Source organism: Dunckerocampus dactyliophorus, chromosome 18 (assembly GCF_027744805.1).
Source record: "Dunckerocampus dactyliophorus isolate RoL2022-P2 chromosome 18, RoL_Ddac_1.1, whole genome shotgun sequence".
In the NCBI taxonomy this organism is placed as follows: Eukaryota; Metazoa; Chordata; class Actinopteri; order Syngnathiformes; family Syngnathidae; genus Dunckerocampus; species Dunckerocampus dactyliophorus.
This window is the reverse complement of record NC_072836.1, coordinates 3,317,241-3,341,562: the sequence shown is the minus strand read 5'-3', so window position 1 is coordinate 3,341,562 and position 24,322 is coordinate 3,317,241. Positions and strand designations below refer to the sequence as shown.

The 24,322-nt window shown below is 47.9% G+C and overlaps 1 protein-coding gene across 6 annotated transcripts in view; it reads left to right on the top strand.

The window, feature by feature from the left end:
• Nucleotides 1–24,322, top strand: part of shank1 (SH3 and multiple ankyrin repeat domains 1) — a 60,171-nt gene that overhangs the window by 32,053 nt on the left and 3,796 nt on the right. For 3 of the 6 annotated variants that reach the window (XM_054760760.1, XM_054760764.1, XM_054760759.1), the window contains 16 exons: nucleotides 905–1,074; nucleotides 1,186–1,307; nucleotides 2,003–2,151; nucleotides 4,843–4,956; nucleotides 5,047–5,122; nucleotides 16,485–16,567; nucleotides 16,652–16,776; nucleotides 16,838–16,973; nucleotides 17,051–17,131; nucleotides 17,220–17,300; nucleotides 18,254–18,280; nucleotides 18,357–18,413; nucleotides 18,593–18,708; nucleotides 18,794–18,917; nucleotides 19,638–23,082; nucleotides 23,174–24,064. In XM_054760760.1, coding sequence (XP_054616735.1) covers nucleotides 905–1,074; nucleotides 1,186–1,307; nucleotides 2,003–2,151; nucleotides 4,843–4,956; nucleotides 5,047–5,122; nucleotides 16,485–16,567; nucleotides 16,652–16,776; nucleotides 16,838–16,973; nucleotides 17,051–17,131; nucleotides 17,220–17,300; nucleotides 18,254–18,280; nucleotides 18,357–18,413; nucleotides 18,593–18,708; nucleotides 18,794–18,917; nucleotides 19,638–23,082; nucleotides 23,174–24,064 — 5,797 coding nt within the window. The remainder of the gene's footprint in view (nucleotides 1–904; nucleotides 1,075–1,185; nucleotides 1,308–2,002; nucleotides 2,152–4,842; nucleotides 4,957–5,046; nucleotides 5,123–16,484; nucleotides 16,568–16,651; nucleotides 16,777–16,837; nucleotides 16,974–17,050; nucleotides 17,132–17,219; nucleotides 17,301–18,253; nucleotides 18,281–18,356; nucleotides 18,414–18,592; nucleotides 18,709–18,793; nucleotides 18,918–19,637; nucleotides 23,083–23,173; nucleotides 24,065–24,322) is intronic. The other 3 variants (XM_054760762.1, XM_054760761.1, XM_054760763.1) reach the window with 3 other exon arrangements.

Below are 24,322 nucleotides of genomic sequence, written 5' to 3'. Positions count from 1 at the left end.
CATCCGATTGCACAACTATTATGCTACAGGGACTCTAGACGGCCGCTAGTGAGCTAACCAGTCAGCCTCAAATTTATTCTAAAATTAAGAAAGGGTTTCAAACAGAGTGGACAAAATAAGAAACCACAAACTTAACACTTCCACACGGAACGGGAGGAGAAAATGTTTTCACTCTGTATCCAAGTGAACAAATATATTACAATTGATGTAAAATGGATTAAATAAACTTTGCTTCTTCCTACTCCTTTTGGACATGTGGAATTGAGATGTAATATATGATGTATTCCACTGTAACTTGTATGCGTGTGCAAGTAAATGAAACCACAACCATAACAATGGCTGGGTAATGTAATAAGGATGTACGTCTCATCCATGTGACAGTACTGCTTCCTGGCGACCATAATACTACATATGACTTGTATTTCAATATGTTTTGACTAATAATAGACCATAGTCTACCACGAAACATCCATCATTAATTAATTTCTGAAAAACTGTGATATAGCGAGGGAGCGATAATCGAACTACGATATTGCGAGGAGTGCAAAGACGATGAACAGTGTTTCCCACAGGACTGCAATCTACTTGTGGAGGGGATGATGTAATGATGTCCTCATCAATTATATGCAATAAGAGAGTAAGGTTCTCTTTCAGCTGCAATGTTGTTGTACGTCTTCCTTACAGGATAGCCTTTTATTCAAGTTTGAGCATCAAATGCAGCATGAAAGCCTTCCGCCTCGCTCATGTTTTTTTCACCTTTACACCAACTAAAAATTCTGTCTTAAAGCGTGATCTCACTTTCCAAATCTCGTACGCCCACTGTGTTCGTCCTTGCTGTATATAATAAAGTATTGCCACATAGCATAGAATGTCAAGTGTGTGCGTTATTATTTTTTTTTGTCAGTTCCCTTCGTGGAGTCCCCAAAGTACGCCCCCCAGAGGCGGGAGAGCACACGCACCCTGATGGTGCCCCACCCACACCCTTTCCTGCGAGCCAATAGTGACAGCAGCATGAACCTACCAGACTGGATGGCCATGCCCAACTCTCTGAGCACCAACATCGTCTCTGTGCAGGTACTGACCAGCAGGTCTTCAACGTGCCAGTCTCCTGGGAATCAAGGACGAGAATGTTTCATGGAGCAGAACACAACGGAAGGACTAAAATGTGATTTCTGCGCCTCACAGGGATTCAAACATACAGGAACCATACGCAGCTCCAGCAGTCCCAGAGGGGCCAGGACACGGTCCCCGTCCCGAGGCAGGATTGGTGACAAGGAGGACCGCAGCCGGCAGAGTCGGAAACAAGGGTGAGAAGACAATCATTTTGTCATTTAATTTATTGTGGAATCTATAAAGTCCACTGGTGGACCTATGGTTGCGAGCTTTGGGTCATGACCGAAAGAACGAGATCGTGAATACAAGCAGCTGAAATGAGTTTCCTCCGTAGGGTGGCTGGACTCACCCAGGGGTGAGGAGCTCGGTCATCCTGGAGGAGCTCAGAGAATAGCTACTGCTCCTTCACATGGAGAGGAGACATTTGAGGTGGCTCGGGCATCTAGTCCTGATGCGTCCTGGGCACCTCCGTGGTGAGGTGTTACGAGCATGGAGGCCCCGGGGCAGACCTAGGACACGCTGGAGGGATCATGTCTCACAGCTGGCCTGGGAACGCCTTTGTGTCCTACTGGTGGAACAGGAAGAGGTGGCCGGGGAATGGGAAGTCTGGACTTCCATGCTGAGAGTGCTACCTCTGTGACCCGGACCCGGATAAGCAGAAGAAAATGGATGAATGGAACCTCTAAAGTCCAATAAATTGCTTTCTGGCATGCTGGTTGAACTAACACAACAGTCATTCGAATGCAAAAAGAAGCTGTCCTACTGAGCTTTCACTGGCATGTGTAACCTGCCGCCTTTACAGTTTCAACAGCAACAATTTTGCACATGCTTGCAGTAAGTGGGTCATCAGGAGGTTTTGAGTTCTATGTGCTTGCAATGGTCCACTCAGGCCCGCTCCTGCCGGTGCTGCCACTCAAACAGCAGGCCAGCGGCGACGCCTGTACAGCGCAGTGCCCGGACGCGTCTTTGTGGCCACCAGATCGCACTCGGCCCAGGGAGAGCGGGAAATCAGCTTCAACAAGGGCGACCGGGTGAAAGGTGAGTGCGTTTGGAGGTCAAACACGAGCCCGAGGGTCTGCTCATCGCCGTGAATCAAACAAGAGGCACTTGGGCTCAGCGTCGCATAAAAAAAAGCAACATCTTTAACCTTTCAAAGACATTGATACCACACGACAAATTGTACTTCACGACACGGACGCTGCCGAGCTCGGGGGACTATTTCATCGTTGGGATTTAATTAGAACTTTTATGGCAACATTTAGCAAACTGATGAAGTAAGTTGTGCACAGCTTAGCTGCTCCGTCCCCGTTACCACAGACCTATTTGGGGGGGAGCAGGGAGCACTGGGGGGAGATGTCCCCTGCACTTTTTCAAACGGCAGTTTTGGCCCCCTGCAACCAAAAGTTGAGAGCCCCTGCTTTAGGTTGCCCACAAGGTCGTCGCTTCGCTCTGCCGTTTCTTGCTAACATGTGATTGGCCTCCTTTCATTTGAAATTATTTCATTTCGTTTTCGTATAGACCCGTCTGTCATAAGCCATCATTTATATGCCTCGGGTTTGATTATAGTCCAAATTTCTGCTTGTTTTTTTTTTTTTACTGGGAAATCAGGTATCATTTTATGTAAATGTGGTGTATTGACCATACATTTCAAATATAAGTGTAAAACGTGAAACACAGAATTGGCTGACAACTGAAAAGCAACAATAGAAAACTGGAAGACCTACTCGGCAGATAACAGAGTCAGCTAAAGGAGTTTTATACATTTTTGTAACTTTCTCACATTGCTGTGAGATGTAGGGCTGATATCATGGCACTGTTCAAGCACTTCAAGCGCACAACCCCCCCAGGCTCAAGCCAGTTGTGTCCTCCCCACCTCTGAAATTCAAATTTTGTCCACCAAAATGTTGAGTTGAACTGGAGGCCAAAAACACAACCGTGAGAAAGAAGATACCGGTCAGTCATGGTAGCAAAGTGTCCACGTCCTGATGTGTCTTCACTTTGTACCGTGCTCATGTCCTAACACGAGTGTAAGGTCTCTGTGTGTGTTCAATGTCTGCAGGTATGAATATGTGTGTGTTTGTGAGTGAGTCTAAGGTGTCGCCAGGTATGTATGTCTTGGTGAGTATGTAGGTTTGCATGTGTGTCTGTCGTCCATATTGTCTGTTTTACTGACGTCATCCTTGTCTTTGCTGTAGAGCAGGGGTGTCCAAACTTTTCCCAGCCAGGTCCGCGTGCAGAAAATAGAAGGATAGCGGCGACCACTTGGATACGTGGGCCGCACTTTTGTACTTAGTACTTTGTTCTTCATTCCTGAGGCCGCAAGTGCACTAAGTACGCAAGTGCGTGAATTGCATTAAAGATGCTAAAAGCCTTCCAGCTTAGGTCAATATATGCTAAACTATCTGAACATAACGTCTGCGTCTTAGCTTTGTGTTATAAGCGACAAAGTTAGTGTACAGTAACTCCCGCTCATTTATGAGTCAGCATTCACAGCCCCTGACATAAAAATTATATTGATTTTTTTTTTTTTCTCTGTAAAGCACTTTTTCCGCAGAAAACACATCTTATTCACCCCAACTCAGTAATTATTCATAAATACGTGAAAAAAAACACATTTTGATATGTTTGTCTTTACACTTCACTGATAATGTTTTTTTGTCAAGCGTTGAGATTTTGCACTTTGTTCGGCGGTCCTTGAACGCACCGTAGTTGCTGTGGGATGCAAAAATGAAACGTGTATATATAACAAATCCGCCCTCAAAAATTGCAGTGAGGTAAACACAAGTTAATGTAGTGCTTCTCAAATAGTGGGGCGGGTAAATTATCGGAGGTGGGGGGCGTGAGAGGCAGGGAGGACTTTCAGTATTACTGCAGACCTGCCAACATGTAAGAGTTTGCAATTTGACTCTTGAATATGCTTGTAGGCTTCACTGTTCTCCATTTTGTTGCATTTCGCTGGTTTCAGTGAAAACATATCTGTCCCCCAGTGGGTGCACGACAGAAAATAGTTGAGAACCACTGAAGTAATTTGTGGAATTACAGGCAAGCAGTATGGATTATGTAGACGCGGCTTCTCCTGCAAGCTGATTCACAGTAAGCTGGAGGCCGGCCCACAACAGAAACTACAGTCCGCGTCTTTGACTCATCTGTTCCATCAATTATTTTTTTTATTTAGTAGTGTTGAGTAGATATTCCTTTTTTGATACCTTAAAAGGTGTTTAATAAGTGTGTGAGGCATACTTAGGGCATAAGCCTGGATTGTGCGTTGTGAGCTTCTGTCGCTAGTGAACAATGGCAATTGAAGAGAAAAAGGGGAGGGTTCTGGAGCTGACTCTAATCTAATAATTCCAACAGTCACTTTTATTGCCAATGTTGATCCAAAATCGGAGGAGGGCGTCATTGTCAAGCTTGCAGGAGCGTTTGGAGGGGGAGGAGTGAGCCGTGTCTTATAAATCGCATTTTTAACTTGCGTGTTTTTGCTATATGCTGGTGGTCCCTCTAATGTAACATCAAATGACGTATCTCATTAATAATGAAGTCATTTTATTTTTCACAATAAAAGATGAGCTGCAGGCTGAAATGGCCTCCGGGCTGGACTTTGGACACCCCTGTTGTAGCTTGTATGTGTGTTTGTATGTTTTTGTTGTTGCTGAAGGAGTTCTTGATGTGATGCTCTTCTCCTGCTTCCTTCTACCAATACCCCACCCCCACCCCCAACCAACTCCCTAGTGTTAAGCGTTGGCGAAGGTGGCTACTGGGAGGGGACGGTCCGCGGACGTACCGGCTGGTTCCCCTCCGACTGCGTGGAGGAAGTGATGCTTCGAAGTCAGGAGACCCGATCAGGTTATCTTTTCAGTGCCTACTTATCATCCACTGACATGTGACACATAAATGATCCAACACGCAACGTGTTTGTCACTGGGGTTGTTCTAGAGAGCCGTGGCGAGCGGGCCAAGCGTTTGTTCCGCCATTACACTGTGGGGTCCTACGATAGCTTTGACGCTCCCAGGTAAGTGTGAAGTAACTTTAATCTATATAGTGAAGACCTGGCAGTAGCAGCATTTGAAGGTCTGAAGCCAGAGTCCCTCTTATTTGTCCTGGCATAGCGCCACCAACTGTTTCGTTTTTAAATGTCACATTTGTCCTTTTGTGAGGTTGCAATGGAGTGCTACGCTAATCTTGTTTGCACTGACTCTTCCTCCTCCTGGTGGAGTGTTTGGACACGCAACACATGCTGGGAGTCACTTTGTCACGCCGCCTGTGATTTGATGTGTTGTGACTGTGTGTCGCGGGACACAATGACGTCCCCCTGGAGGGGGGGGTAGAAGCTGTCGGAGGCTGACCGGAATTTGCGGGGGCCGACTGGGCCAGCTGTTCACTTGACCTTAAAGGTGCTGTCTGCGTTGGTTAGGTACTGCCTGTGGGAGGGTGCTAACTTTCGAATGTGCTGCAAGCATTATTGCCCGCCCTTTTCCTCCTGCGAGATTGCAAGCCACGCCTCCACAAAACACACAAACACGCACACTCGTTATGTTGGTTATGTTCCGTGTTGTGCTGTTTATTTCTGTACTGTCGTCCTGTTTGGTGACAGTCACTGTGTCGTCCAGCATATGAAGTGCTTCTGACTGTGCAGACTTACGCTGCCATCTACTGGTCAGAGTTGTTACTACACAACGCTTCACTCATTGTAATGCAGGGGTGTCCAAAGTGAGGCGCGGGGGCCATTTGCAGCCCGCTACACATTCTAAAAATATATTTCAACAAGAAAATTAAAAAAACAGCAAAAATATAAAAATCATCAGTAAGTATACAACAATAAATTCACAATATTAAGAGAAAAAAGTTGTAATTAAATGAGAAAATGGTGGAATTTTACGAGAATAATAGTGGTGATATGAGGGAAAAATAACGTCATTTTAGTAGCATAAAGTTGAAATATTAACAAAAAAGACTTTTAAAAGTTGCCATATTGTGAGAGACAAACAAAACGATGAATAAAGTTGGAAAAATTAATGTTAATTTTGTAAAGTCAAAATATTATGGCAATAAAGTCATCATTAAGAGAAGAAAATTTACAAGAAGAAAGTGATCATAGTTGGATTTAAAATATCAGTAGAAATGGGAAAAACAAACAGCTGTAACTACACGAGGATAAAGTCAAAATATTAAGACAGAAAAACTACTATTTTAATGAGAAAAAAGTTGCAATTTTATGAGAATAAACCCTTAATATTATAAGGATTGAGGTGAAATATTAAAGAAAAAAATATGTTCCTTTTTTTTTAAATGCATAATATGCGAAACAAAACAAAATAAAGTTTTATTTTTTTGGAAAGTGAGGTTGAAGAAAAAGTTATAATATTATGGGAATAAAGTCATAATTACAAGAAGAACATTTCCTAGAAGAAAGTTCAAATAGTTGGAAAAATAAATAAAGAAAGAAAAAAGAAAATTAGATGTGGAGGAAAAAATTTATATGGCAATAAAATCATATTACGAGAAAAAAATTTATTAAGATATTTTGAGAACCTTGTTGAAATATTTGGGGAAAAAAAGAGCGACCTTCCTAGCACATCTATCTCCATGCGTTGCTTTAAAAAATATCAAATTGGCAAAGTTGCATCCTGTCATTTTTCACCATGTGGCCCTCATTGGAAACATTTCGGACACCCCTGTTATAATGTAAATGTGAGCGAGGCTGAGCACTAGGAAAACAACTCCCACCCGCACCCCCTCCCAGCCTTGTCCCTCGTATTTCATTCTCTATCTGGTCACGGTGATTCTCCCTCCCTCTCCCGCTAAGTGTGTTTGTGTCTGGCAAATGCACACAAGTCTTATTTTATTGATTAAAAAGCTTCCCGTCATCAGTGTGCACACGCTCATCATGGATAATTAAAGATGCAGCTTTTAAATTGTTTTTCTGGCCGCCGTCACACGGGTCAAATACCTCACCTGTCTCTCCTCCTGCCATCCATGACCATCTCAGCTTCCCTGCATTGTTTTTTAATTTATCCAACAACCCCCTAAGTTCTTTTTAATTTTCCCACTGCCACCCACCCTCCCCCGTGGTGTCTCCATCTGGAGGTCACAAAGTGAAGGGCAGGTGAGGGAAGAAGGTGTTTGTGTGTTTGCACTTAGGTGATAATTCACATGCACCACACGCGTACACGCTTCATCCTGACTCTGCAGACTATTCTTATGCAGCAATTCTTTGCTTTTGAAGTGAAGAATCGCAGAAGTCAGCGTTAAGATTCCTGCTTTGCACTTGATGCCTCACTTCCCAGCCTTACATATGTATCACACTTTGAGGCAGTAGAGGGCAGCACAGCACAGGAAAGCGATGTTGTCCATCCCGATTGTGTGACATAAGGATGCCAAGGGTGACTGTCGCCTCGAACAGCATGAAAATGTCCCCAGTGATGCTCATTTACTCCACTGTTGTTTACAAAGCGCGCCGTCCACAGAAATACCGGCCCAGGGGTCCAAGGGCCCGTTGGACATGTGCCCGGCGTGCCAGATGGCTGCTCCACCCCTGGCCATCATGCAGATGTCACTGCTGATCGGCTTGAACCACCATGAAGTGGAACCGTAATGGCCGCCGGCTGTTGGGTGCGAGCGGGCTCGTGCACATGGCTGCGTTTCGCTGAGAAGAAGCGAGGGGCCGGACGATGCTGAAGGCTATTGAATCACATGGAAGACACAAAGAGACAAATGATGAAATTGGAAATATCTTATGAGGGACAGACTCAAAGCATTCCGGTCAGATGTAAACCAAAAATAAAAAGATGGCTGACAGCTTCAATAACAAGTATATTTAGACATACTGTATACTGTATATATGTATATTTCTACATCATTTCACTATGAGCAATCCTCAGTCCAGACAACAAACCTTATCTTTTAGCTATCTTTATCATTTTATCAAATAACTTGTGCTAAATACAGATCCCCATGGTTTATATCAGGGATGTCCAAAGTGTGAAATGTTGATACTAATAACACTAATAACTATAAAAATGCACTCATTTTGTATGCTGCATGTCCTGACTGGAGTCGTGGGGGTATGCTGGCACGCACCGGGAGATCATGCAAACTCCACACAGTGGAACACTGTGGAAAGAAACGTGAAGTCTGGAGAAGGCACCCATCAAACCTGAGAGAACTGCAGCAGTTTGCTCATGAGGGGTGGAGCAAAACACCTGTGCACGGGTGCAGGCGTCTCGTTAAGAGTTACAGAAAAACACTGTCCAACAAAGCACAGGTTTTTGTTATTAATGTGATAATGTCATAGACGAGCAGAACTGGGGGAGAATGTCTTGCGGGTGGGAGGCTAACAGGCACGTTTTGAAATAACGACACCTGGACTCATACAGTGTATTAATAACACGACAAGACTGAGTCACCAACACGTGGGACTCTTTGTTTGAGCACTAGAGTCCGCATAATGATACGTTTGACCAACCAATAACCGAGACAGTGTACGAAAACGGAGACTCATCATTTTCATCGAAAACTGGGGCATCCAAGAGCCAAGGTACCACTGTATTAGGCTAAGGCAGGTCTGCAAAATGCGGCCCAGGGGCCATTTGCGGCCTGTGGCTGTTTTTCTATTGGCCTGCAACACATTTTAAAAATATAAATTAACAAAAAAACTAAAACAAAAAAAAAACAAGGAAAAATTGAAAAATCAGCAGTTACTATACAAGAATGAAGTCAAAATATTAAGAGAAAAAAGTTGTAATATAATGACAAAAATGTGTAATGTTACTAGAATAACGTCATAATATTACAAGGAAATATGTCATTTTAGAAGCATAAAGTTGTAGTTGTAATATTATGAAACAAAACAAAAAAGTAATTTTTGGAAAATGACATTGGGGGGAAAAAGTTTAATGTACTATGAGAACAAAATTTACAAAAAGAAAATTGAAATGTTGGAAATGGAAATGGAAAAGCCAGCTGTAGTTTTACGAGATTAAAGTAAAAATATTAAGAGAAAAAAGTTGCAATTTTACAATATTATGAGGAAAAATGATTTTGTAATATTATGAGAAACAAAAACAAAAATTTTCCAAAAAATAATTTTTGAAAAAATAGCTTGAGGAAAAAGTTCTAATATTATGGGAATAAAGTCATAATAGTACGAGAAGAACATTTATGAAGATTATTTAAGGTGTAATATTTGGAAAATTAAAAAAAAATGCAAAAAAAAAGAGCAAAGTGTGAAGTAATAACAGGCTTCTTCACCTACAGTATATGACAAAGCTGTTTTTCTTGAAATATATGTAACCTCTTAGCATCGCTACTTGTGTTGCTTTACAAAATATCAAAGTTTCGTTCTTTCATTTTTCACTATGTGGCCCTCGGAAGAAAAGGTTTGGGCACCCCTGGATGAAGGGGGCCGTAATTGCTGTCTGTGGCACTTTCATTTGTTTGTTTCGTTCTGTTGCGTTCTCTTGAGCTTCAATTCAAAAGCAATGTCTGATTCCATTCCATTCCTTCATTTTCATTTCTCTTTTGTCGGTTTTCATTTTTTTCAGTCATTCTTGTGGGTTTTTCTTTCTTTGGCGAAAAGGTACCAACAATTTCCACCTGGTGTGTATCGTCTCTAAGTGTGTTTTTGTGAGGCGCTGCCATTGTTGTGTGACATTGTTACCATGAAGTGTATTTGACTTGTTGCAGTGTCGTAGTGGAAAGTGAAATGAGTGCCTTCCCACTTTGATGGAATGCAGCATCATCCCTTAAAAAAAAACAAAAAGAAACAACATCAATATTGTGCGACTTCTCGTAACCTCGAGCAACGTTAAGGTCGTCGTGCATGTGAATCTTCAGACAAGCAGCGAACGGTGCGTGTGTGCGCATTCATCGCTCGTAGGCAAAGATCTGCGCCTCCAATGATATCTTGGCCAACATTTCTGATGAGGGGTAGCGATTATACGCATGATCTCAGGCGCAGTCTGTTCATCTCCCCAGCGAGCCTGCATGAGATCCTTTTCGGGCCAACAACAGGTCAGATAAGGACGTTGGAGGACAGATTGATGCTCTGCTGCTTTGACAACTTTAGAAAGGTGGCACTTGCATATTGACCCTGTCGCAAATAAAGTACAGTCAGACTCCATCTGTCCCTCAAGGTACAATCCACACTTTGGCACTCCAAAGGCATAATTATTGGATTCCAGATGAACTACTTGTGCCCTTTCAGACACTATACACGATACTGTACAGAGAAGATGAACTAAAGAATATAGTCATGTGACTGTAAATGAAATTAGTGGTGCCCCCTATGGGTTGTGGTCAAAGTGCTTTGTATGACATGTTATCCTCGGACAAATGCTCAATGATTATGGATTATGGGCACTCGAGTCCCTGCAACGACGTTTGAAGGCGGCCATGTTTTCCATCCAATCTCACCACCTATTGAGACCTGTGGTGGTACTTCCCATGGTATGGCCTGAAGGAGGGGTCCTAATCAAGTTACCAGTTTTCAGCTTTGTTTGACATATATGTTGCCATGGTTACACTCCCCCCTCCCCATCAAGACCTATCCAGTGATATAACATGGGGGTTCTCTGCATGGTCCTGAATATAATAATTAAGTATGAGCAATGATAGGATGGGCTGCATGGCTGCAGGCCCATCAATATGGAGGTCTGCTCCTCTAGGAAGACTTTTGGGAGTCTTTATCTGTTTGTGAGGTCAGAGGTCTCTCATGAAGAGCGAAAAGGGCCTTCCACAAAGTGCTCCCACAAAGATGGAAGCCTAAAATGAAGAATTAAGATTCAGGGACTGCTAAGGACTGTAGTCCAACCTCTTATTGATTGATTCATTGATTGAGTCGTTCATTGATTAAGAGCTGGGTCAAGCGTACAAAAGAAGCAGTGCTTTGAATGCATCACTCCAGTGACTTGATCGAGCTGTGAACCTTGGATGGAAACACAAAGCCCACTATCGGAGCCGTGTCCCAATTCCACTCTCTGGATTTGTGTCCAAATTAGCCTTGAAAGATCTCCACCATCATGCTTCGAGAGAGACAAAGAGACACACAGATGGTGGTTTGATATGACTTCATAGTTTAATTGTCATACCGCAGAGTCCTTGACGCTTGGCTGGAAGCTGTCCAACCGCAAGCACACACGCACCCACACACACACACAGCATACCTGGAGATAAACAATTATGTTTCACTTTGTCATCTCTCACCTCCCCATCCCCACCCTCCACTCCTTCATTCATGCTCTCTATCGCTCTCTCCTGTCGCACATTCACACACACGCATACACACACGCATACACACGCATACACACACGCATACACCTGGTGATAAACAATTATGTTTCACTTTGTCAACCTTTGTGGACATCCCCAACCCTTCCCCCCGTCTCCTTCATTCATGCGCTCTGTCTCTCCTCACACATGCCACGCACACACACGCACACGCACGCGCGGTTGTGTGGCGAGAGAAACGGCGAGGCGATGATGCGAGAGGAGAAAAGACTAGAGCTGCGATGGTTGGCGAGTGTGAGAGATGAGAACGATATAGGCGGGGGGGGGGGGGGGGGGTGAAGGAGTAAAGGGATGGACGACAACTTGGATTTTTGTGGTTGGCGGCTCGGACTGAGAGATGATGTGAGTGACCCCCACCACCACCCCCACACCCCCTTCCTCTGTCCTCGCTCTTCTTCCTGTCCCCTCACCCTCTCATTAATGGTTTGTTTATAGCTAATGTGCATGTTGGGGGGGGGGTGTCAGGGTCATTTAAAAGTGCACGTGGGATCACTCCAGCCTGTGTTTGTGTGTAGTGTTACATCATCACAGTCACTTGATGAGTGACAGCTGCCAGTCAGCTGGAGTGAATCTTATTATGTGCTTTTAATGAATGGGATGCATGACAGCGACGTGAGCACATGAAGCTGTTGATTGAATACATGTGTATTTGCATGCAGGCCCCGCCCCCTCGTGTGCACAAACCCAGTCACCTCTCGCCAAATGATCTCCCTCCTTCCTTAAGCCGCCTCCCTCCCTGTGCTCCTCTCCTCTCCTCCCGCCCCCTCCCCTCCCTGTCGCAGCCAACGCAGCTTCTCGCTTGCTCGCCTCCCTGTTTTAAGCATGAAGGGGCTGGGGGAGTGCGGCCCTCTCCTCCCGCTCCCTTCCTCCTCTTCTGTATCCTTTTCCTCTCCTCCTCCTGCTCCTCCTCCTCCTCCTTGCCTCTCGTGGCTCACGCTCACTGCCTTCTCGCAGGAAGACGAGAAGGAGAGGGAGGGGAGGAAATGGCGATGGGGGCATGCGGCGAGGAGGATCTCTCCCACTCCCTCTCCCTCTCCTCCTCCTGGCCGATGCTGGGCCCCGTGAATCGGAGCATCTGGTTCATTTACAGGTACCTGCCTGGCTTTTAACCCCTCCCCACCCCCAACCGTCAGTTGCCGTGGTAGCCGGAGGGGGGGAGTCGCATGCATGCACATCATGGCTGGAAGGATGGCTTTGGTAGATTTGACAGATGTTGCAGCGACAGTGTGCGGACGGATGTGTTTTGGTTGTGTGAGGATGCAGAGGTGGCGTTGCACGTGTGCGAGCGTTTCACTGAATGAACATGCGTGTGAGCTTTGAATCGCTCTCAGCCCGCGTCCTCCTACAACGCAGCTCACGAGTCATGCTCGTCACTCTCACTGCTCTCTGGATTGATTACATGTTGTGTGTGTGTGCACGCGTGATAATGTTTGTGCCCGTGTGTGTTTGTGTCCTTGGTGCACGGATTGTTGACAGGCGTCTGCCAGTGAGTCTGTGTGTGTGTTGTTTGTGTTGTGGTATGTTTTCAGTGCATTGGAGCCTCAAATCTGACCACAGCTTTATCTCAAACCTCGGAAATCAAACCTAATCTGTTCCAGGACGTGATTTTTGCAGGAATTTTCAAATTCATCATCCCATTTTAGCATTGATTGTAAGTGACGAAAGAAGTTATACAAATAATTACTATAACCCATAAAAATAAAATGTGGAGCAAACCCTACCTTTGCAGTGCCAAGTTTTGCAATTTTTACTTGTGTTGATATCATTATAATTTCCCTTTTATGCTTTCTAATCAGTGATACGCTTGTGAAAAGTTTTACCAACTCAAAAAAGCCCCCCCAAAAAAAACATGCACACTTGGCAATACATGCTTGGTCTTGCTTGACTCTTCCAATCCAGAGTCTCTGATGAGTGTGAGCACTTTGTGTTATGCCCAAGCGTGATTGATCTTGCTCATGCATGTAGCCACGCTGTGTAGTTCTTGCACTCCTTCCTCAAACTAGTTATTACTGATTAATATTGCATTCATTGCCTTAACAAAAAACAACTAGAACAACTTGAAATAATCCATAATGCACAGTACGCTTGCTCATGCATGAGTGTACCATGTATAACTGATGCAATCGCTCCTTTTGCCAGTTATGACGATTATTATGATAACGCTGCACAGTAGCAATGATGCTGAAAAGGTTCAGGGTTGTATGCATGAAGTGAGGACACATGCAAACATGCCAAGGCATGAGTAGTGAGCATTTTTTGTTGGAATTTTGAACCATATTCAAATAAATTTTAGGTTGAATTCAGAGTTGTTTGACCACCAGATCCTCTGTTTTGTGGGATGAGAGTTAGCACAGATCCCGGAGTTTCCTTTTCATTAATTTACACAAATAGATTTGGTGCCATCTGTTGGCCCTCGCTCATAAATACATTAGAATGGGTCTCTCTGCGAATGTAAATCGGCGATGGCATCGTAACTCTGCTTCTGAACACACATCATACGTACCTGGTCTGCCAGAGAATAAGAAGATGCAGCAGGAAGGATCAGTGTTGTCAACTTTGCGACTTTCTTGCTATATCTAGGGAATATTCAGACCCCTCTAGAGACATAAATTTAGCCACTTTTTCTTGTCTTATTGGACACTTTTGAGCATGATCGTACGTATTGCTCTTCTCAACGAGCAGCAGGTGCTGCCATGCTGCCCCCCTTCATCTAAAAGCAGTCACTTGAGGCTCCGTCTTGCTTGTGACATTAAAAAAACAGAAAAAGAAGAAAGTTGATTTGTATTTCTAAACATCTTTGAGTTGTTGTACATGCCAGTGCCATGTAGAAGCATGCCAAAAAGTGGTCTGGTGGTACTATTTTGATCACAACGTTGGACAATACAAACAATTGTAGTAGTATGTCGTGCCCAACTGCAGTGTTTGATGCAAGCGGCCTTTTAGAGTGCATCACCCCAACAAGCCATTGTACCCCTCAAGGTACAATAATGTACTTCTATTTTGTAAGAGTGAGAGGAGTCAGTCCTCCTGCTTCTTGTTGTTTGTCTGAGCTGTGCTTGCGGCACTGCAACGCTGCTGAGATTCTAATGCGAGCGAGAAAGAGAGAGAGAGAACGAGCGTCTGGGTCTGAAAAGCTGAGGGATGCAGAGCATATTGAAGAGTCTGCTACACTAAGTCTCTCTGATCCACGCTCATGTTCAGTGACGATGTGGACTTTGTAGGACCAGCAGGGACTTCTGTGAGGTGTTTGTGCTCTTTCTGAACCACAACAACAGGCACACATGACTAACTACACTGTTTTCAGGGTTGAATGGGCACCTGTTGATTCTGCCCCCCTGCTGGGTGGAGTGGGTGTCGCACGCAAACAGGCTGGTAAAACCCATCTGCAAAATCTTTTCAGTGAACCAATGATGGGATTCCTGTTCTGGATCAGCTCACATAGCTCCTTTTGTGTCTGGATGACATAATAAAACATTACTCTTTTGCAATAATCTCTGCTGCTGCTGCTCTGTAGTAATAATCCCTGCTTTGAGGTGGTTCGCAGACAACTGAATTAAAAACACGAGAGCGGACTTTGTGAAACAGAACTCAGCTGATTTGGCTTCTGTGGAGGAAAAAAAAAGGCCAGCTCTTCAAAAAGTGTACGACATCAGTGCAAACATTTCCTTCCCTAGTAACTAGTGATTTAGTCATTCTGTCTTGTCTTTTCCAGTCACAAAAAAAGATTGCGTGTGTGCGTGTGTGTGTGTGTGTGTGTGTGTGTGTGGTGAAAGATGACAGCACTAACAAAGAGTCTTGTCAGATGCTTTCACAGCCTGCAGAGACTGTAACGCTCCCAGTTGAGTGCGTGAAAGATCACGGACAGGAAGTGAGATCAGACGGATCTCTGGCACAAAGCGAAAAGTGGGCGGGGCTGTTGAGGCGGCTGTGACTGTTATGGGGATTATCAGCATGTGCGTCTTATACATATTATGCATATTTGGTACCTTAGTAAGGTGCTTCATGGTGGTGCATTTGGGTACTTTATAACTCCACAGTTCTTTTACAACTTAATAGCTACAGTGGAACCTCTGTGGTCAGTCACAATATGTGAAAATACAAATAGTCTGTTCCGGGGTCAAACTGTTGTCATCATGAGGTCTTTATTACCAGTACAGGCAATATTTTGTCTGGCATACAAGAAGGCCCCTAAACATTCCCTCCTTTCACTTGCATAGAGGCCCATGTGTAGCTACAAGCCTACATTCATTTCTGCTTTGTGGGCCACATCACTTTCACGCTGGAGTCATCTCACCCTGTTGCACATTTCACAAACGTGCGCAGGCCTGCACGTTGTTTGCTGTCAGTGACTAATGGCCCGCCATTACTTGGCTTGGCTCGGTCGTCGACTTTCCCCAGCTAGCAAGCGGCGGCATGATACGGTAGCATCTATTCTGTAATAGAAAGATAGCGATGGAGAGCAGCTGTGATGTTTGCAGTATGTTGTGATGTCATTTACTTCCCAGGGTGTCCAACTTTTTCCAGCGAGGGCCACATCCAGAAAAATTGAATTGCTACATTAAAGATGCTAAAAGCAATCCATTGCACATTAATATATGCTAAGACAGAGATTCTCAACTGGTGGGTCGAGGACCCATTTGCAAATAAATTGTACAAAAATTATCTTGTGCTTTTATTCTGAAGGGTGACACAGGGTGTCACTTATTTTAACGTTTACACGCAAAACTATGCCCACATCTACAACCTGCAAGGCATGCTGGCTAACTCAACGGTAGCTACTCTTCCCTGCACGCTGCATACTGTGTTATTTTGCACTACCCCAGCTTTAAAGTGCATTTATTACATATAAGAAAAAAATGGCCCTCAAGCTGCACTTGGGACACCACTGTCTGAAATGAAAGCTAAAAGTGGCCACTCCAGTCCTGGTTTAGTTAATTAGTTAGTTGTCTTTAATCCATTGTGGTGGTGGCAATATCGTAAAAACGGTTACTGTCTTTCAACAGGACTTGAATGTACTCTAACTGTCACTAGTGATGTCATCAAAGGTGGGTGGTCTGTCTACATGTCACCCGTGTCCTCTCTTCTAGTGACTACATAATCAAGGAGAAGACGGTGCTTTTGCAGAAGAAGGACAGCGAGGGTTTCGGCTTTGTGCTGAGAGGAGCCAAAGGTGAGGAAGAACCAAAGCAAACTGCAAGAAATAACCCCATCCAACGCCCGACTAACACCAAACACTTTTGCATGACGTCTCCAGCTCAGACTCCCATTGAGGAGTTCACACCCACCCCCGCCTTCCCCGCCCTGCAGTACCTGGAGTCGGTGGACGAGGGGGGCGTGGCCTGGCGAGCCGGTCTCAGGATGGGGGACTTCCTCATAGAGGTACCGCCCCATCGCCGTGGCAGCCTCAGGACTCCCCAAACCACTGCTCTGTCATTTCCAGGTCAATGGTCAGAATGTGGTGAAGGTCGGCCACCGGCAGGTCGTCAACATGATCAGGCAGGGCGGCAACAGCCTCATGGTCAAGGTCGTCATGGTAACCCGCAACCCCGACATGGAGGAGGGCGCCCGGAAGAAAAGTAAGCGGATCGGGGGTCGGCAAAGCCCACTCATGTTTTTTGCGAGTGACCTCTTGTGCCCCTCTCTTGCGTTGCAGTCCCCCAGCAGAGCAAGAGGCTGAGCACACCCGCCATCGCCCTGCGATCCAAGTCCATGACCTCGGAGCTGGAGGAGATGGGTGAGCAAAACAATTAATGTGAAGCTTTAAGACCAACACTACTGATGTGAAATGCAGAAAGTGTGAAGGAGACTTCTGACTGTAATAGATGAGGTGCCCACCTGTCAATCAAAGGAAGCAATATTGAGTAACTTCCTAGTCAAACATGGAATGCTGAGAGGAGCCAAAGGTGAGGAAGAACAAAAGCAAACTGCAAGAAATAACCCCACCCAATGCCCGACTAACACCGAACACTTTTGCTCCAGCTCCAGCTCAGACTCCCAGAGTCTCAAACGCAGGCAGAATTTCTCTCTCGATCGTAATGTTTCTTCTCTTGTCATGAATATGCTTGTTTTCACACCCAGCAGATATAAAATTATTGGGATAAGTAAAGTTGTTCCACGTTTGTTGCCGTGGCAACCACCACATTGATGCCCATTCTATTTGCGGCAAGAAAGTAGGCGGGGAAGTGTGCGTCCAGGGTCAACGCCCCCGTTTGTGTTATTTATGTTTGTTTGTTGTTGGGTTTTATTTGTATTTTTACTCCGCTCCCTCCTCTCACTTTGAGATGTAATATGCAATGTCGCTCACTTCCACTTCCTCGCCGTCTTCCTGTGCACGTCAAGGTCAACGGGTGCGCAGCGTTTAGCCATATTATGCTTATTTAACGCATTAGAATTCATTTAGCTGCGAGGCCTATTAAACTCTGTCACCTCCGTGATTGGCGCAGTGTCCCGGTTCACCTCGGAGACACACGGCGCCCTCATGCAAGATGCACATTAGCATGGCAACCATGCCGCCGCACACTCGTTACTGTCCTTCTTCTTCTGTGGTCGAGAATCATTTTGAGGTTTTGCATTAACTGCTGCTGTCTTTTTATCTTTTTGTGTCCTCATGGTGGCGTCCTAACATGTCAACAGTGGAAAGAGGTGGGCGTCCTTCCTTCACTGTGAATAAATGTGTGCAGTCGTTCATGTATTGGCAGCGTTATCGTTTTGAACTAATTCTGCCTGCGTTTTTCATCTTGAGTGTTTTACACAGCATAGAAGTGCATGTCACACTCCAGGAAATGTTATTAGTATTCCCTGTAACAATGCTGTCATGCTCCTGCCAAAACAAAGTCTCCTTTTGTTCTCCTTGCAGCTGCTACCCCTTGGAAAAAGAAGTCAGGTAGACTCATCTCCACTCTGCCTAATTTGTGTGCCTTTAACCCGAATGCCTGGACTCCTTTTTGTTTCCCCTTCAGAATTTGAGTCCTCCCAAGTTGCAGAGAAGAAGAGGACAGTCTATCAGATGGCTTTAAGTAAGGCCCATCATCTTCATGTCCCGAATTCCTCGTCCTTTCATCCAACTCGATCCACTGTGTTCTTTTCCGAGCGTCTTTCCCTCCATTTTTTTTGCTGTCCCTTTTTGTGTTTCATTGTCCCGTCTTCCGCCTTCTCTCTTTCCTCCCTGTCTGTCTCTCCCTCCTCTTTCTCTCAGACAAATTAGATGAAATTCTTGCAGCGGCTCAGCAGACAATCAGCACCAATGAGGCCCCAGGGACGCGGGCGCAGGGGCCAAAAAGGGACAGGGGGCGAAGTTTCTACAGCAACGAGGTGTGTGATAAATAAATATATACAGCATACATTTGTCACTATCTTGTCAGTCAACAGTGTGTCTTTCACTTTTTGCTTTTTACAGCCAAACTTTACGGACCAGACTGGGTTGGGGGTGGCGCCGTCCGGCTTGGGTCTGGGCTATGATCGCGGCCAGTACGCCTCCGGTCACGGCCCACAGCACGGTATGCTGCGGCAGAAGTCCATCGGTGAGGCCGTCTTTTTTTTCTGCCTGTCTGTCTGTCCTTTGGACTTGCTGGAGGTCCACACTGTGCTGGTCTGTGTGTCTGTGGGCACCCCCCCATGTTTGTCACCGGAGTGTACCTGTCTAACACACTGCAAAACACACACTGGTAGTCTTCTCAATCAAATAGCACACTGTTGTTGATTCTTGGGCTGCATTTTATTGCAATTTCTCCACCCCTGCTTATTATTTCATCATGTACCCCACCTGAAAGGATTACTACCATAGTTATACCTTCTGTGTCTTGCTTTGTTTGTGTAACGGGTGGCGCCAGTGAGGCTGTGCGGATGTACGTTGGTGAACTTCACTCCCTGACATCTTAAGAGTCGCGCTGCACGTCCGGCCTTTTAACTCAACGGCTAGTGCTCTTGACTCTCATTCAGCAGACATTGGTTCTAGCCCAAGGTGGAATGCGGGCCTGGCTGAACCAGGCAGGTTACATTGCCTATGCTCTGAGCAAAAGCAGAGTTTCTGTCCTCCTATTTTTGGTGGATAATCACATAACTTTCGAACACTGACTTCTAATGACCTGAGGACAGACCAGGTCAGCAGGTAGATGGACAGGCAGATGAAGACAGACAACCTCGCCAATGTGTTGCTGACTTTTTATGAACTCCAGTCGTCCAACCAAATGTCACAAACTTACGTTTCATCTCATCTGAAACGTCTTCTTTTGTGACTGCAGGGGTGCCCGAGGAGGAGAGGCAGTTCCTGCATCCTCCAGCCATGAAGTTTGCTCGCAGTCTGTCAGTGCCTGGGCCAGACGACATCCCGCCCCCACCAACTACAGCCCCGCCGGACCCTCCCTTCTCCTCTGCCCCTCCCCTCGGTTGGAGAGCCAAGTCATCTCAGCAGCCCTCTGTGTCCCAATCCACAGCCACCTCCTCGCACTACCAGCCCTATTCCCAGGCAGTACACTTCACCCATCTGGGCCGGGAGAGGACTGGCGGTCCCAGTGCTGCCCCAGGTGGCGGAACAGCAGTGGACCACTCAACTTTCTATTCCCATGTGGGCGCCCACACTGCACAAAGCAGGACTGCTACACGGAAGGTTGCATATACTGGGGAGCCTGCTGGAGGGGTCAAAGCAGCTGTCCTCAGGAGAGGCTACAGCAGCGCTGTCCCCCCATCCAGCATTGCCACGGTCATGCCGCAGCAACAGACAGGTCAGAGCCAACCACAGCGAGCAGAGCGCAGTGCAGCAGGAGCAGGGGGTCCTAAAGGGGGCGCCCGGAGAGGCAAAGGTCCCCTGGTGAAACAATCAAAGGTGGAGGACCTGCGCACAGGTCAGGGCACACTGGGGGGCAAAGTGGAGAAAAGCTCCATCCCAATCCCCACCATCATCGTCAAGGCCCCCTCCACCAGCAGCAGCGGGCGCAGCAGCCAGGGCAGCAGCGTGGAAGCGGACGCGCCTGCATCAGGGGAGGCGGACGAAGCCAAAACCCCCCATGGTCCTCCTCCCCCTACTCAAGCTCCACAGCCCCCTGCACCGCCCTCCATCCCCGCACCCCCGCCTCCATCATTGCCTTCCATGAGAGCCCAGGACGGGCTGGACTTCACCAGCCAGTTTGGAGCGGCTGTTGTTGGCGCAGCTCGCAGAGACCGGGAGCGCTTTCACGAAGCCCGAAGAAAGAGCGCCTCCTTGTTCATGTCTGCTGAGGAGGACATGGGTCTCGGAGGAGAGGGAGTTGGAGGACTAACGCGGACTCATGTATCACAGCAGCAGCTCAACACGCAAGAAAGTTCTTCCTCTAAGCTGCGACCATCAAAGTCCATTGATGAGGGCATGTTCTCTGCCGACACCTTCATCCACCATACCCGCAGCATGCCTCCAGCCTTTGGCTTACCCGAGTACTCCTCATCTGCCCTCGACTATCAGCCCAAGTCTGTGCCTGCTGACCTGTACACTGCCACAGGAAGGCAGCCACCGTCCTCCTCCACCACCTTCATTCACCCCCTAACAGGAAAGGCTCTCGACCCCACGTCACCGCTAGGCCTTGCCTTGGCAGCCAGAGAGCGCGCTCTTCGGGATGACACCAGGTTAAGAAGAGGGGCAGAACACCCCTTCATTCGCCAGATGTCCAACGTGGTCTTCCCTTCGTCTTCTGTCACCTCACAGCCAGTGTCGTCCTCTGCCCAGTCCTCCAGCTCCTACTTGGTCACCTCCTCTTCCCTGGCTGCCACCACTCCTTCTGTCGGACGACCACCCTCGCCAAGAATCCTGAGAGGAGTTGGCGGCGTGTGGGGTGAGGAGGGCGGAAGTGTAGTGGAAAGAGATCGGGAAGGGGGAGGAACCCGTGAGGGACTAAGAGTTCGCTTCTCGGAGGACAAAACTGTCCACACGCACCACTACCAGTCTCAGCCATACCAGCCCAGCTACAAGGAGAGGGAGCGGGAGAGATCAAGGGAGCGGGAGAGGGAGGCCTCCAGGGAACGAGAGAGGGAGAAAGAGAGAGAGAGTTACATGAGGAGAGCGGAGCAGGTCGCTAATGAGCAGGCATCCCAGCATCCTCGCCGACCCCCATTTCTCAGGATGGAAAGTCAGACAGATGCCTACATCTTGTCCCGTCCGACTCCCTCTACTACCAGCACTCAACAGGCAGTGAACACTACTGGGAACGCTGGGTCCGGCCTGATGGTTCTTCCTCCACCTGCCCCGTCTGTGGATGCAGACGATGAATTTGTCTACGCAGAGCCCCTCCCCCCTCCATTAGAGTTTGCTAACAGCTTTGACAGGGGGGTTTCAGGGTACTCGCAACGTCGGCCTCTCCCCACGGTGAGCTCCACCCAACAGAGGGTCCCACCTCCTCCACCTCCGCCTCCCCCGCCACCCCCTCCCCCTCCACCTGCCCAAAAAGAACTGTTTGGAAGTGTGTTCCCCGCTCACACGCCCCTGCCCTCTCCCCAGGCGGGGGACTCCACAGCCTCCAGCCTCACCTCTTACGACAGTGAGGTAGCTAATCTGACTCAGTCCGCTCCCTCGCCCTGCCAGACTTCGCCCAACCCCCCTCCTCCTTCCTCACCCTCTACCTTGCACCCCACATCAACAAGCAGACCCCCGCCTCCGCCTTCAGTGTCACCGCCACCGCCTCCTGGCTCGTATCACAGACCCTTGTCCGTGTCCCATCCCCACCACCTGTACAACAGCACGCACGCTCCAGGACGCTCCTCGCCCACTCCTCCCCCGCTCACTGTAACGCCTCCCCCCGCCTATAGGGGGCCCCCAGCACTTTCTTCCACTGCTGCCACCTCTGCCCCCCTACGGGGCACCGACTCATTTTCCACGACCACAAGCTGTGCCGCTACAACCACCGCTGCTGCCACCACAACAAGCACCTCCACTCAGCTCTACCATGAGCGAACGCACACCGCATACGCCACCCACTCCACCGCCATCCAAAGCACGCACAGGACAGGGGAGCGCCACCGTCCTCCCCCCACTGCCAAAAAGGGAGAATCCCAGGAGACTGTGGTGGACTCTGGCATAGAAGAACTGGACAGCCGCAGCAGTAGCGACCACCACCTGGACAGCATCTTGGCTAACGTTCGGGGGGACAGGTTAGACCGAGGGGAGAGGGGGGGAGGACGGCTAGCAGGTGGGACAGTGGAATCGGGGGAACGTGGAGATTTTCTGGAGTCTTACATGAGCTACCTGGACGGCCAAACTTTTGAGATGCAGAATGCCACAGCAGCAGCCTCCACTTACCCAAAAAGCAGCAGGTTCAGGGAGGGGGGTCGCAGTGGTGAGCTTCACAGACAGACCAGCACTGCCCCTGCATCCTTCCACTCCCACAGGCGAAGAGGTGATCAGCAGGAGGAGGATGTCGAGGAAGGGGGCGCCACAGAAGATGAAAGTGGGCAGGACGGGTATGGGGTAAGGGACATGCAAAATTTGGGACGTCCCAGCTCACCTTATTTTGACCGCGCCCGCACACCCGAGATGAAGCCTCTCTGGACTGAGGGACAGATGGGCGGTGAGGCCGGGGGACAATTTGGGGCACTTTTAGAGGGGAAGAAGATTTACCCTCCTGCAACGAGCATGAAGCCAAACATCATCAACGAGCTGAGCGGCAAACTGCAGCAAAGGACCAAGGACACCTGGAGCAGCCAGAGACCGCTGAGCAGACACAGGTAAACCTCATTGTTGCATCATGAAGTGCACATGCTTAGTGGAGCAGACCTTTAGTCATGTTTTCCAATGTATTCATTTTTGTCCCTTCAGATTCTCAGAAGATTCCGCCTCAGCTCTGAGTCCCCCATCGGCTCGCTCCCAGTCACCCTCTCCAATCTCTTTATCGCAGCCGTCCTTGTGCGCGTCCCCGACCCCCGCCTCCCAGTACCCTAACTGGGGTCGGTCCCCGTCCCCTCAGCCCCAAGCTGCCTCTCAGCCACCACGTTCTCATTCCCCGCTGTCCCCGACGTCTTACTCCCCTTATCCCACTTCCCCCAAACACAGACCCGTCTACCGGACCAAAGCGCTGGAATTCCAGTTCATCCCCAGTCGCGAGTCCCGCAAATCAGACTCTCACATGCTTCAGCGCAGGCGGGCACCCAGTCCTCTCATCTCCCCATCAGAGAGGCCCAAAGCGGGGCCGCCACGTCCGTCCTCCCTCCCACTCCTCCCCACGTCACCCCTGTATAGTGCCATCTATGACCTGCGAGGTTCAATCACCCCTCCTTCACCCGGTAACCCTCTGGGCGATCCCTACTTCTCACCCTCTCCGCCCCTCTTTGCCCCCTCTGGGGCCCCACCTCCTCCAAACTCCACCTTAGTTGTTTCTCGCTCTCTCTCGCCCACTCATTTTCTGTCCGGCACCTCCTCCCCGCCCCTGCACCCGCTCCCTCCTCCCACCTGTCTGAGTTACCCCCATCTACCGCCCCCTTCCCCGACCAAGCCATTCGCCTCCAAGCCGCTGCCCTACTGGACCAAGTATGACGTGGCGGACTGGCTCGGGTACCTCAACTTGGGGGAGCACCGCGAGCGCTTTCTGGACAACGAGATTGATGGCACCCACCTGCCCTCCCTAACCAAGGACGACTATCTGGATTTGGGCGTGAGCCGTGTCGGCCACCGCATGAACATAGAACGGGCCCTGAGGTCTGTGATTGACAGGTATGGCTGCAGCTTGACTGACGAGGCTGAGGTTGCCGCAGTAAACAGTCGGCATTGATGGTAGCTCGCCTTATTTGGGTGTTAACTTTCTTTGATGACAAAACGTGTTACTATTACTAATTAGAGAAAGCGCTGAATCCCAATTCCCTTTTTGTAGTCCTCCCCTTTCACCTTAAAAACCCCAAAGGCCCACCCTGCACCTGCGACATATTTTATACAGTACATATCAGGGTCAATTGGGATTCAGCCCAAATTTAA